At 39.0% G+C, this 14,879-nt stretch overlaps 1 protein-coding gene across 6 annotated transcripts in view; it reads right to left on the bottom strand.

Annotated features, from left to right (window-relative positions):
• LOC143667399 (phospholipid-transporting ATPase ABCA3-like) overlaps positions 1 to 14,879 on the bottom strand; it is a 324,917-nt gene that overhangs the window by 265,544 nt on the left and 44,494 nt on the right. For all 6 annotated transcript variants that reach the window (XM_077141587.1, XM_077141586.1, XM_077141582.1 and 3 more), the window contains exon 5: positions 9,831 to 9,972. In XM_077141587.1, coding sequence (XP_076997702.1) covers positions 9,831 to 9,972 — 142 coding nt within the window. The remainder of the gene's footprint in view (positions 1 to 9,830; positions 9,973 to 14,879) is intronic.

Below are 14,879 nucleotides of genomic sequence, written 5' to 3' on the forward strand. Positions count from 1 at the left end.
AGAATTTTGTTGAGGATTTTTACATCTATAGTCATTAGAGAGATTGGTCTGTAGTTTTATTTTTTTTTGTAATATCTTTGTCTGCCTTTGGGCTGAGGGTGATGTGATGTCAGCTTTGTAGAATGATTAGGTAGCTTTCCCTCTGCTTCGATTTTTTTGAAGAGTTTGAGCAGGATTGGTACTAGTCCTTTCTGGAATGTTTGGTAGAATTCACACGTAAAGCCATCTTGTCCTGGACTTTTCTTTTTGGGGAGCTTCTTAATGACTGCCTCAATTTCTTTACTTGTGACTGGTTTGTTGAGGTCGTCTATTTTTTCTCAAGTCAGTGTTGGTTGTTCATGCCTTTCTAGAAAGTTGTCCATTTCATCTACATTGTCGAATTTATTAGCATAAAGTTGTTCATAGTATTCTCTCATTGACTGCTTTATTTCTGTGGGGTCAGTGGTTATGTTTCCTCTTGTATTTCTGACTATTTATTTGCATCCTCTCTCTTCTTCTTTTTGTCAATCTTGCTAAGGGCCCATCAATCTTATTGATTTTCTCATAGAACCAACTTCTGGTTTTATTGATTTTCTCTATTGTTTTCATGTTTTCAATTTCATTTATTTCTGCTCTAATCTTTGTTATTTCTTTCCTTTTGCTTGCTTTGGGATTAGTTTGCTGTTCTTTCTCCAGTTCTTCCAAGTGGACAGTTAATTCCTGCATTTTTGCCTTTTCTTCTTTTCTGATATAGGCATTTAGGGCAATAAATTTCCCTCTTAGCACTGCCTTAGCTGCGTCCCATAAGTTTTGATATGTTGTGTTTTCATTTTCATTTGCCTGTAGGTATTTACTAATTTCTCTTGCAATTTCTTCTTTGACCCACTTGTTGTTTAAGAGTGTGTTGTTGAGCCTCCATGTATTTGTGAATTTTCTGGCACTCCACCTATTATTGATTTCCAACTTCATTCCTTTATGATCCGAGAAAGTGTTGTGTATGATTTCAATCTTTTTAAATTTCTTAAGACTAGCTTTGTGACCCAGCATATGGTCTATCTTTGAGAATGATCCATGAGCACTTGAAAAAAAGATGTATCCTGCTGTTGTGGGATATAATGTCCTATAAATGTCTGTTAAGTCTAGCTCATTTATAGTAATATTCAGATTCTCTATTTCTTTATTGATCCTCTGTCTAGATGTTCTGTCCATTGATGAGAATGGAGAATTGAAGTCTCCAACTATTATGGTATATGTGTTTATTTCCCTTTTCAGTGTTTGCAGTGTATTCCTCACGTATTTTGGGGCATTCTGGTCCGGTGCGTAAATATTTATGATTGTTATGTCATCATGTTGAATTGTTCCTTTTATTAGTAGATAATATCCTTCTTTGTCTCTTTAAACTGCCACCAGGTAATATGCTGGTCACCTCGGGAATCGTGCCACATTGGGGACTGAGTGTGGGTCTCTGCTGCTGGCAGACTTGGCACTCGGCAGCGGCTGTAGCCAAGTCAGCCTTGGTGAGTTGAAGTCCATGTTGCTGAGCCCATGTATAACCTCCATCCCTACCACCATGACCACTTTGTTCATGAGCCCATTGGGCAATGACAGGAGTTGTTGGGGAAAGAGGCTGACTGGTATCCACAAAACGGGTCATCTCATCCACTTGATTATTATAACCTTCCTCTGCTGAAGTCACCCTCTGCTGTGCATTCACATGGGACACAAATATCTTCATGTTTTTAACCCACTCAGAAAGGTCTATCTACATACTTCTTCCCCAGACCTCTTTGTCACCAATTTTCCAATTATGGCCTTTCCAAGTCCCTGACCATCCAGCCAAACCATTAGCAACAGCCCATGAGTCAGTATACAAACACCTCTGGCCAGTTTTCCTTCCAAACAAAATGAACAACCAGGTGCACTGCTTGAAGTTCTGCCTACTGGGAGTATTTTTTCTTACCACTGTCCTTCAAGGACACCCCAGAAAGGGGTTGTAATGCTGCAGCTGTCCACTTTTGGGTGGTACCTGCATATTGTTCTGAACCATCTGTAAACCAGGTCCAAGTTTTCTCTTCCTCAGTCAATTCACTGTAAGGAACTCCCCAAGAGGCCATAGCTCTGGTCTGGGAAAGAGAAGGTAATGTGGCAGGAGTGGAGACCATGGGCATTTGGGCCACTTCTTCATGTAACTTACTTGTGCCTTCAGGACCTGCTCTGGCTCTATCTCGTATATACCATTTCCATTTTACAATAGAGTGCTGCTGTGCACGCCCAACTTTATGGCTTGGTGGGTCAGACGACACCCAGCTCATGATAGGCAACTCAGGTCTCATGGTACTTGGCGGCCCATGGTTTAGCATTCAGTCTCTACTAAGGCACAGTAGCAGGGTAAAAGCTGTTTCTCAAAAGGAGAGTAGTTATCTGCAGCAGACGGTAAGGCTTTGCTCCAAAATCCTAAGGGTCTTGTTGTGATTCTCCTATAGGGGCCTGCCAAAGGCTCCAGACAGCATCTCTACTTGCCACTGACACTTCCAGCACCATTGGTCCTGCTGGATCATATGGCCCAAGTGGCAGAGCAGCTTTTACAGCAGCCTGGACCTGTCGCAGAGCTTCCTCTTGTTCAGGTCCCCACTCCTTTCCAATCAATGCCCTCACTTTAACAGCAGATACCATGCAAGATTGAGATTTCAATTTACGTTGTAAAGTTGCTACTCTAACAATAAGATTTTGTCTGTCTTTCAGAGATCTCAAGTCTACGGCTACAGGAAATAAGATTTTCCTTCAGGATACTCATAGAACCATTTACATCTGTCAGATGTCGCTTAAGCTTCTTGTTTGAAGCCTTAAGCCCATCCCTTTCACTCCTTAATATAGCCAGTATATCTAGCAACAACCAACCAACATCTCTATACTACTTATTTCTACAAAACTCTGTAAAGATGTCAAAAAAACATTATCCCCCAGAGCCTGGCTTTGTACAGTGAAGCATTAGGAGAATCGAATGATATTTTGACTATCTCTTTTGCCAACTCACTCCATGGATTGGGAGTGTCATTCTGATTATGGGAATCAGAGTCCTTAGTGTCTTTGAGTCCAGTCAGAGTAGAAAACCATTCATAAATACCCATTTTTCAGATTCTGTTTCTTAAGACCCACTCCTGGTACCTAGATGTATTAGTTAGGGTTCTCTAGAGAAACAGAATCAACAGGGAACAATCACAAATATAAAATTTATAAAAGTGTCTCAGGTGACCATGGGAATGCAGAGTCCAAATACCACAGGGCAGGCTGTGAAACCTACGACTCCAATGGAGGAAAAAGCTCCACAGGAGAGGCTTGCCAGCCAAAGCAGGAATAGAACCTGTCTCTTCTGAATCCTCCTTAAAAGGCTTCCCGTGATTAGATTGAGCATTGCTCATTGCAGAAGACACTCCTATTTGGCTGATTACAAATGGAATCAGCTGTGGATGCAGCTAACGTGATCATGATCTAATTCTATGAAATTTCATCATTGCAACAGACAGGCCAGCAGTTGCCCAACCAGACAAACAGGTACCACAACCTGGCCAAGCTGACACATGAACCTGACCACGACAGTTGTGTTTTCATTTTCATTTGCCTCAAGATATTTACTGATTTCTCTTGTAATTTCTTCCTTGACCCCCTCGTTGTTTAAGAGTGTGTTGTTGAGCCTCCACATATTTGTGAATTTTCTGGCACTCTGCCTATTACTGATTTCCAGCTTCATTCCTTTATGATCTGAGAAAGTGTTTTGTATGATTTACATCTTTTTGTATTTATTGAGACTTGCTTTGTGACCCAGCATATGGTCTCTCCTTGAGAATGATCCATGAGCACTTGAGAAAAAGGTGTATCCTGCTGTTGTGGGGTGTAATGTTCTATAAATGTCTTTAAGTCTAGCTCATTTATTGTATTATTCAAATTCTCTGCTTCTTTATTGATCCTCTGTCTAGATGTTCTGTCCACTGATGCGAGTGGAGAATTGAAGTCTCCAGCTATTATGGTAGTTGTTTGCTAGCTGCTGGAATGCAAAATACCAGAAACAGAATGGCATTTAAAAGGGGGAATTTAATAAATTTCTAGTTTACAGTTCTAAGGCTGAGAAAATGTCCCAATTAAAACAAGTCTATGGAAATGTCCAATTTAAGGCATCCGGGGAAAGATACCTTGGTTCAAGAAGGCTGATGACATTCAGTGTTTCTCTCCCAGTTGGAAAGGCACATGGAGAATATGGTGGTGTCTGCTCGCTTTCTCGTGGCTCTACCAAAAAGGGACTCTCTCCAAAATGTTTCCTTTTCTAAGGATTCCAGTAAGTAACTCCACCTTCAGTGGGTGGAGATACACCTCCATGGAAATCATCCAATCAGAAGTCACTACTCACAATTGGGTGGGTTACATCTTCATGGAAACAATCAAAATGCTCCCACCCAGCAATATTGAATGAGGATTAAAGGGCATGACTTTTCTGGGGTCCACCACAGATTCAAATCAGCATAATATTTCTCTTTTCAGTGTTTACCTCCTGTATTTTGGAGAATTCTGGCTCGGTGCATAAATATTTATGATTGTTATGTCTTCTTGTTGAATTGTTCCTTTTATTTAATAAATAGTGTCCTTTGTCTCTTTTAACTGTTTTACATTTGAAGTCTAATTTGTTAGATATTAGTATAGCACTGTCATGGTTAGGGACGGGTGTCAACTTGGCCGAGTTGTGGTACCTGTTCATCTGATTGGGCCAGCACTGGCCTGTCTGTTGCAATGAGGACATTTCATAGGATTAGGTCATGATCACATCAGCTACATCCACAGCTGATTCCATTTGTAATCAGCCAAGGGGGAGTGTCTTCTGCAATTAGTGATGCTAAATCCAATCATGGGAAGCCTTTTAAGGAGGACTCAGAGGAGTCAGGTTCCATTCCTGCTTTGGCTGGTGAGCCTCTCCTGTGGAGTTCATCCAGGCCATCCATCGGAGTCATCGGCTTCGCAGCCTGCCCTGTGGATTTTGGACTCTGCATTCCTACGGTCACGTGAGACACTTTCATAAATTTTATATTTGCAAGTGTTCCCTGTTGATTCTGTTTCTCTAGAGAACCCTAACTAATACAAGCTACTTCTGCTCTTTCCTCATTGTTATTTGCATGAAATATCTTTTCCCAACCTTTCACTTTCAAGCTATGTTTATCCTTGGGTCTAAGATGTGTTTCCTGTAGATAGCATATAGATGGGTCCTGTTTTTTAATCCATTCTGCCAGTCTGTGTCTTTTGATTGGGGAGTTTAATCCATTAACACTTAGTGTTAATTACTGTATGAGTAGTACTTTCATCTATCATTTTGCCTTTTGGATTTTATATGTCATATCTAATTTTTTTTTCTTATTACCTTTACTGATAGCCTTCATTCTCCATACTTCTCTCTCCTGTCTTTTCATATCTGCCTCTAATGCTCCCTTTAGTATTTCTTGCAGAGCCGGTCTCTTTGTCACAAATTCTCTCAGTGATTTTTTGGTCCGAAAATATTTTAATTTCTCCCTCATTTTTGAAAGACAATTTTTCTGGATATAGAATTCTTGGTTGGCAGTTTCTCTCTTTTAGTAATTTAAATATATCATCCCACTGTCTTCTTACCTCCATGGTGTCTGCTGAGAAATCTATGCATAGTCTTATTGAGCTTCCTTTGTATGTGGTGGATTGCTTTTCTCTTGCTGCTTTCGAGATTCTCTCTTTCTCTTTGATATCTGACATTCTGATTAATAAGTATCTTGGAGTATATCTATTTGGATCTGTTCTCTTTGGGGAATAGATATTTGGGGAATATTCTCTTTGGGAAGAAGCTGCACTTCTTGGACCTGTAATTTTAAGTCTTTCTTAAGAATTGGGAAATTTTCAGTGAAAATTTCTTCCATTAGTTTTTCTCCTCCTTTTCCCTTCTCTTCTCCTTCTGGGACACCCATAGAACGCATATTCGTGTGTGTCATGCCATCAATTCCCTGAGTCCCCACTCATATTTTCCCATTCTTTCCCCTATATTTTCTTTTGATTGTCAGATTTCAGATGTTCTGTCCTCCAGTTCACTAATCCTATCTTCTGCCTCTTGAAATCTGACATTGTAGGTTTCCATTGTTTTTTCATCTCTTCTACTGTGCCTTTCATTCCCACAAGGACTGTGATTTGTTTTTTCAGATTTTCAATTTCTTCTTTTTGTTCGTTCCTTGCCTTCTTTATATCCTCCCTCAATTCATTGATTTGATTTTTGATGAGGTTTTCCAAGTCTGTTTGTACATTCTGAATTAATTGTTTCAACTCCCGTATCTCATTTCAATTGTTGGTTTCTTCCTTTGACTAGGCCATATCTTCAATTTTCCTGGTGTAATTCATTATTTTTTGCTGGTGTCTGGGCATTTAATCACCTTAATTAGTTTATTCTGGAGATTGTTTTCACTTTTTTTACCTAGGGTATTTGTGCTGGATGACTTTGTTGTCTATCTGTTCTTTGACATTCAGTTCAGCTTATTCTGGACTACTAGCTTAGTTCTGTTTAATAGAGCAGAATTTTTCAGTTCTTGTTTTCTTGTTTCTTACCCTGCTTGTATGGTGCCTTTTTTTCCCCCACGCTTAGGTCTCCTTAGGTATTATAGACCCCAGCCAGATCTTCCAGACCAAACTGGACTCCTCTCAGGAGGAAAGAGTCACCTGCATCAGTTTTCCCTGAGGGTGAGACCCAGCAGGTTGAAAGACTTTCCTGTTAAGTCTCTGGACTCTGTGTTTTTCCTATCCTGCCCAGTATGTGGCGCTTCTCTGTCTGTGGGTCCCATCAGCATAAGGTGATGCGGTACCTTTAACTTCAGCAGACTCTCCCTGTTCAGGGCATGGTGGAGACAGAGGAGAGGTTGTAGGCTGGCTTTAATTGCTTCAAATTTCCAAACCCTGTGGTCTGAATTCCTTGAGGGAAGGAACCCACTTGAGCTGGGCCCCACCCCTCTCCTGGGGAAGGAACCAGCTCCAGACAAGCTCTCCAACATGCTTGTTTCTGCCTATGCCTGGGGCAGCTGCAGCCTGAGAAGCCCTGCCACTGTATCCAAAGGCAGTCCAGCCTTTGTAGAAACACAACCAGAGCAGGACCCCCATTCCTCAGGTTTGCTAATGAAAAGCATAAGTTGGTATGTTGCTTTGTGTACCTTCAGATCCTATGTGTCCCTTCCTTTCCTTCAGAGCCCAGACCCTTTCAAGCATTATGTGCTATCTGAGCCAAAAAACCTCTGTTTCTTTTTTCTTTTTCCATCAGCCTTGCCCCTCGGCTCTAGGGCAAAAATCAGCAACCTCCGCTTTGACCAGGTTCCATTGAGCTGAGGGCCTATTGTTAAAAGTCAGAATTTCTGAACTAATTCCACAATTGAAGATCAGTTGTGCTCAGCCCCTGCTACTGTTAAATTCTCTGTCCTTTCCCCTCTGGGAAGCAGCCTGTGGGGGAGGGGCGTCAGCCACAGTGGCTTGGGGAACTCACGGTTCTGGAGGGGCTCACAGCTGGTCCAGCTGGTCCAGACTGGAGTACGCTGTCCGGTCACTGATGTGGCCTCAGGAGTTGTTCTATACTGTTCCTGGCTATTTAGTAGCTGTTCTGGAGGATTAACTAAATCCCACACCTTGCTAAGCCACCACCTTGGCCCCTCCTCCGACTCCAGCCTTCTTATAGTTACTGTTTGCATATAATGTCACATCCATTTGCTTTCAATCTATTTGTTTCAGTCTATTAATATTTAATGTAATTTTTCATGTGGTTAGATTTGAGTGTACCATTTTATTATGTGTTTACTATTTATCTTATCCATTTTTGTTCTTCTCGTTCCCCTTTCCTACTTTTTTTGGGTTATTTAATATTTTTATAATAAATTTTTACACATTAGATTTTTAGCTCTACCTTGTTGCATTAATTTTTGTGATTGAACTAGAGATATTTTATTACTTTATATAAAATATAAAAATCTCATGACTGTATAGATCCATATCCTTCTTCCCTTATAAAATATGTCATATACATTACATCTACATAAACCCACAAAACAGATACCACACGGTGAAAATTGATCAATTTAATTACATCAAATTAAAGATTTCTGTTTGATAAAGGATACAATGAATAAAATCAGAAATTGGAAAAAGATATTCTTAATGTTTAGGATCAACAATATATGTAAAATGTAAGTGGAACTCCTTATATTGACCACCCTCAATACGGTCTTAGTAGAGGCGCTTGAGAAAGGCCTCAGTTTTGATCCCCTGATAAGGGAGCTCTCCAATTACAGGATTCCGGCTAGTAATGCAGATCCATGCAAGAGCATGATTGGCTACGGGGTGGAGGTGGGGAGGCTAAGTCCTTGACTTCAGGTCCTCTCAGAGACTGCAGTACACTGACTGTACACCTAATCTGGTGGGGGCAGCTTTCCTCCATGGGGCCTGCCAAGAAAGGCCTTTGCAATGAATTTCCTATGGACAGGCCTGAAAAATCACACATAGGTTTTTAGTCAGGAGCCAGGTTTCTCTATCTTGATTTTTCACCTCTTTTCCTGCCACTACTTCTTAGTCTTTGCATTCTCCTCTTACTTTACCTACTTCTTAATGTAAATGTTAGCTAACTCTCAGGCCATCATTTCCTCTTCTCTCTCTTAAACACTTCCCCCCAAATCAAAATAGCATGGTAATAAGGGAACATAATGGTCTCTTGCCTTTCAGCAAACAATATGCCACAAAACTGCAAAAATGAAATCACATGTATCATCCCAATGTCTGAGAGAAAAACATATTCTGATCAATTATATAAATTGTAAAACCTAAGACACAATCTTCTTCGTTCAGCAACAGTGTAAAACTGGAAAAAAATTGTGTTCGGTTACAAATAGAAATCAGATAAACTATGAGTCCTATCACTTGGAGAGACATACCCAGTAACATTGTAACATTATTCCTATTCATCTTAAATACTGCTATACCTTTGTATCTAATAACTTAAAAGAGAGATTTAATTCTTCTTCACTTGGTACAATAGGCTTTAATGACCTTCTAGTTTCATCTAATAGACTACCCTCTATTCTAATCATTAAAAAAAAAAAAGCAAAAATGGAACAAAACAAAATCGAGCAACAAAAAAGTCACACAGTTTTCTCTGAATGTGACATCCTGCTCTGCATGTGTTCATAACTTTATTCCCACTACCTGGAATAATTCCCACTCATCTCCATCTAGCCAATTCATTCAGTTCCCTGTAGATTCAGCTTAAGTACTTTCTTTCTCAGAAGACTTCACAAAGATTATTAAAAATGATTGCTTAATAGTTTTAAGTATTCTCTTACTGGTTACACTGTTTCTAATTTGTTTTTTGTTAGTGCTAAACTGTGCATAGCTTCTCTATTACATTGAGTATTTTCTAAATCCCACATTAAGGGCTTTTTGTATAAGATAAATTGCTAAGTAAAAACTTGAGTTAAAAATTATCACAATTTAAAGGTTTTATGTCAAATCAATAAAAACATATATAGCCATGAATATACAAGTAAATGTAAACAAATGAAAGTGTGTATATTTTCTGAGAATAAAAAATCATAACTATTAAATATACATAGATACATTGACATAAGAATCAAAAGAGGCTAAAACATGATATAAATAGTAAGCTTTCCAAATTTATAGGATTGAAAATAGTTTAGGGTATAATGTAAATTTAAATTTAAAAGTTACCACAAGTTAAGAATAAACAGATTTCCTCACCTGTGAAATAATAAGCACATGTTAATATGCAACTGTGATAATCAAGTACATTTAATTAAGGGTCTGCTCACCAGGACTTCCACCATCAGGATTACTTGGATTCCTGGGTCCTGCAGACGGATGAACAGGAAAGAGAGAGCCCGTTTTCCAGCCTACCTTGTCTGGCCACCAGATGGACCTCTGCACCCTAACAAAACGCAGATGATATTTTACCTAGAAATAGCAATAAGAAAAAAAATATATTAAAAAACAAAGAAAACTGTGAAAGGCAAATATTACAAATAAAGGAAAGTTAATTTCTAGATGAAAATCATGTGATTTGAGGGATGAGACTCACCTGATGTCAAATGGATTCTGAATGCTAAGGAATGACAGTGACTTGGAAGCACAGTTATATGTTCCTATCATACCTACATCTGAAGTCCATACAAAATACCAATAATTCACAAAAACAAGATAGACACAAGGCCAAAGATAAATGAAAAGACTGTCAATGTCATTTAATAAAATAAAGGGAAATTAAACCTATCAGACTGGCAAAGTAAAAAGTTTAAGAACACACTATAGGGGAGGCTGAACACAAATAGACACTTTAATACATTGCTGGTGGGATGCAAAATGACACATCTCCTATGGAGAATTGGGCAATTTCTAACAAAACTACACATTCATTTACTGTTTGATTCAGCAATCCTACTCTCAGGGACAGCCATGAATATATACCTAAAACAAAATGAATAAAATACATGCACAAGTTTGTTTATTGGATCACTATTTGTTGTAGAGGAAATATATTGTGAAGGACTACCAGTGCTGGTGGTATCTATGAGGGAGTGTAATGAGGGTGACTTTGAAGTGCTGGACAATCTGCAAAGTGCAAATTTGCAAATCTGCAAATTTGGTTCCTGCTATGGCAAAAACTACTATTGCCAAAATAAAGAAGTGTTGCAAGATGTCACTCACAGGAACTACAAACAGGAAGAGAACAGGAAGTCTCAAGTTCCTTCTTTCTCCCTCTTGCAGCCTGCCTCTAGTGCCTTCATTATGAGTCTCAGAGTTGGCTAGAAAATCAAACTCCCAGCTACTGGATCAAAAAGCAGAATATAGAAGAATGGAATTAGAGCTCAGAAACAAAAACCTAATGACTGACATCTATGCTATCTTTTGCATAAAAAAGGCAAATGAGATATGACATACGTGCACACACACACATATCTGTACCTTCTTACCTTTGTAAAACAAAATACATTTTGCGTCCCTGGCCGCTTGGCCCCCTGGGCTGGGCGCAGCACCGTTGGCAGCCAGGCTCCAGCCTGCGACCTGGGAAGCGGCTCAGAAGGAAAGCGATCGATCGCTGAAGCGGCACGTCGCACCCTTCAGCACAGCAAGGCAGCCCTTCACACCACAGCCCTGACTCTGGCCCTGCACCTCCGCTCCTCTCAGGAGTCAGGGAGACCTCGCGGCTCTGCTGCCCTCAGCTCTGGCAGGAAAGCCCAGCCGGCCCCAGGTGTCGGCTTGGCCGAGTTGGGGGCTCCAGTGAGGGCGGCAGTGGCTGCTGTCTAGTTACAGTGAAGGTAAATGGGGAACCCCAGGAGTCGGGGGAGCTGGGAGGCCTGCCCCCTCCCCCTTAGTGGAGGAACCCAAACAATTGCTTTTTTCTTTCTTTGTTTTGTATATATGTCAAATTATACATTAAAAAAGTTAAAAAAGTGGAAGATTAGGTTATTGGTTTGAGATCTTTCTTCTTTAATGTAAGCATAGCTATGAATATCCCTATGAGCACTGCTTTTGCTTCATTCCATTTATTTTGTTATGTTTTGTTTTTATTTCCCTTCAACTGCAAGTATTTACTAACTTCTTTGATGCATTGGTTAAAAGCATAAGTTTTTAACTTTCATGCCTATTTGTCTGTTTTCCTTAATTTATTCACAATTTCCTTTCCATCCTGGTCAGAGTAAATACATTATATGATTTTAGTCTTTTAAAATGTACTGACACATTTGTGGTCTAACATGGGTATCCAGGAGAATATTCCATGTGCATTTAGAAGAATGTGTATTCTGTTGTTGTTAGATAGAATGTTCTGTATGTTAGGTCTAGTCACTTTATACATTATTCAAGTCTTCTACATCTTGATTTATCTTTTTTATCCAGTTGTTCTAGCCAACAGAAAGTTGGGATGTTGAAGTCTACAACTACAACTGTTATTTTCCCCTTCACCTATAATTTATGCTTCATATACATTGGGACTTTGCTGACAGGTACATATATGTCTATAATTATTATATCTTCTTGATGGATTGACCCTTTTATCAATACATAATGTCCTTCTTTATCTCTTACAGCAACTTTTGTCTTAAGGTCTATCTTGACTGATATTAGTATGGCCTCTCCAGTTCTTTTTCGATTAGTGTTTGCATGTAATATCTTTTCTCACTTTTTCAGTTTCATTGCATTTGTGCTTTTGGTTCTCAAGTGAGTCTGTTAGCAGCAATAGTTGACTCATAAATTTCCTTAATCCATCCTGCCAATCTGTGCCTTTTAACTAGAGTTTGATGGATTTACATCTAATGTAATTACTGATAAGAAAGGAGTAAGTTTGCCATTTGCTATTTGTTTTCTAGTCATAATTTTGTTACTCAATTTCTCCATTGCTGCCTTTCTGTAATACAAAACTTGCTCCTATATTGGTCTGTTTCCATCCCTCCTGTTATTGTTAAAAATACAATAACAAGTACAAACTTTATAAACTGTACATCTACTGACATTGAGTTATTTTATGTAGTTATCTTTTAAATCATCTAGAAAAAAGGAATACTAATCAGAAATATATTAATACTGACTTTTATTGTACATTTATAGCTAACTTTACCAGTGTATTTTATCTCTTTAAACTCAAATTACTCTCTAGTGTCTTTTAACTTCAGCCTGAAGTATTCTCTTTAGCATTTCTTGGAGAGCAGATAACTAGCTACAAATTCTCCCAATTTTTGTTGATCTGGTAATATCTTCAATTCTCCCTAACTTTTGAAGATAAGTGTATTAGTCAGGGTTCTCTACTGAAACAGAACCAACAGGAAATATCTATAAATACGAGATTATAAAGGTGTCTCATGCAGCTGTGGGAATGGAAGAGTCCAGAATCTGTAGGGCAAGTTGGGAGGTTGTCAGCTGTGATGACAGGTCTGGATGAACTCCACAGGAGAGGTTCACTGGCTGAAGAAGCAGTGAAAAAGTCTGACTTCTCTCTTAAGTCCTCTATTGATTGGGTTATATGATTGGTGGGAGATACACCTTAGTTGGTCGCAGATGTAGTCAGTTAGAGATGCAATGAACTGACTGATGATTTAATATACCAGTCTTCCAGTTTATCACCAAGCCATGAAATATTCTTGCAGCAATGGCAAGGCCAGTGCTTCCCTGACCAGACAACTGGGTATCATCACTTGGCCAAGATGACACTAGAATCGAACCATCATAGTTAGTCTTGCTGGAAATAGTATTCTTGGTTGAGAGTTGGGTTTTTTCCTTTTAAATTATGAATGTATCACTCCACTGCCTTCTGGCCTCCATAGTTTCTGATAAGAAATCAGCTGTTAATCTTATCGAGGCTATTTTGCACATAACAAATGATATGCTGTCTCTTGCTGCATTCATAAGTCTCTCTTTGATTTTTGACAGTTTGATTATAATATGTCTCAGTGTGGATCACTTTGAGTTTATCCTTCTTGGAGTTCACTGAACTTCTTGGATGGATAGGTTCACATCTTTCATCAAATTTGGGAACATTTTAACCTTTATTTCTTCAAATATTCTTTCAGTCCTGCATCCTGGTGCTTCTCCTTCTGGAACTCCTATTATGTGTATAGTTGTATGCATGATGATATCCCACAAATTTCTTAGGCTCTGTTAGATTTCCTTCTTCTTCTTCTTCTTTTTTTTTTTTTTTTTTTGTTCTCAGATTGGGTAATCTCAATGGATCTAAATTTAGGTTTGTTCATTTGTTTTTTTTTTGCTGTTGTTTTCTCTATATTATTGATCTCTAAATTAATTATGTAGTGAATTGTTTATCTTTACCAGTTCCATTTCGGTTGTTTCCAACACAGCATTTAACTCTTTGGTGTACTCATTTCGCATTTCTCTTATTTCCTTTACACCATTTTTCCAATACTCCCTGTAGATCTTTGAGCACATTTACAATACTGGAGATATTGTAATTCTAATGCCCAGGGTTTCATAGGGAGAGTTCCTATATATTTTTCCAGTATATAGCCCATACTTGACTGTTTGCCTGCCTTGTAATTCTTTGTTGAAAACTGGACCTCCTGACCATTACAAATGTGTGAACTATGGTATCAGTGTTTACCCACTCTTCAATTTGCTGTTGTTGCCATTGTGGTAGCCATTGTTTGCTTAGTAACTTTCCTGAACTCATATTGTACAGTCTGTATTCTTTGTTTTGTGTGGTTAGCTTAGTGAAGTCCCTGTTTGGTTAGCTTAGTGATCAGCTAGTGATTTGACAATTACCTTGAAATGTCTGTAACTAAAACCAACCAAACAACGGTGATAAATACTTCTTAGTCTTTGCTAGTGGGATCTGTGTGTGAGTTTGGGTACTCCTTCAATACTTCACTGGAGAGTTTCCAATCCTGTTTTAACCTTCACTTGCTGCCTGTGCAGAACCTGAAGGCCAGTCAAAGGTCAGGACTTAGGGTCTGTATAGGTGTTTTCTATGCACATGCTGCACTCTGGGCATGCATATAGCCTTTTACATCAACAATAGTAAGTGGGGAAGCTTTTAAAAGCTCTTATTCTTCAAAGTTAAATTGTTAGTCTTTATTCTCAGACTTTTTGGCACCTACTTTTTGTCTCAACTGTTATTCTTTGCTCCAGCTGACAGAGGGTAATACATTTGCCTTTAAATATTTTTGAAAAAATGCCCCTCAGGCAGTCACCTCTATGTTGGGAGAGTTCTGAGTCAGGTGAAATAAAGGCAACCTCTTAGTATAACTCTTTTAAGGAGCCACAAAACAGGTAAACAAATCACAATTCTTTGAAAAGAAAGTCTGTCCTCCCTTTGGCACCAGGAATTTCCACTGGGAATGTGGGTGCTATCTTCA

The sequence above is a fragment of the Tamandua tetradactyla genome, chromosome 23 (assembly GCF_023851605.1).
Source record: "Tamandua tetradactyla isolate mTamTet1 chromosome 23, mTamTet1.pri, whole genome shotgun sequence".
In the NCBI taxonomy this organism is placed as follows: Eukaryota; Metazoa; Chordata; class Mammalia; order Pilosa; family Myrmecophagidae; genus Tamandua; species Tamandua tetradactyla.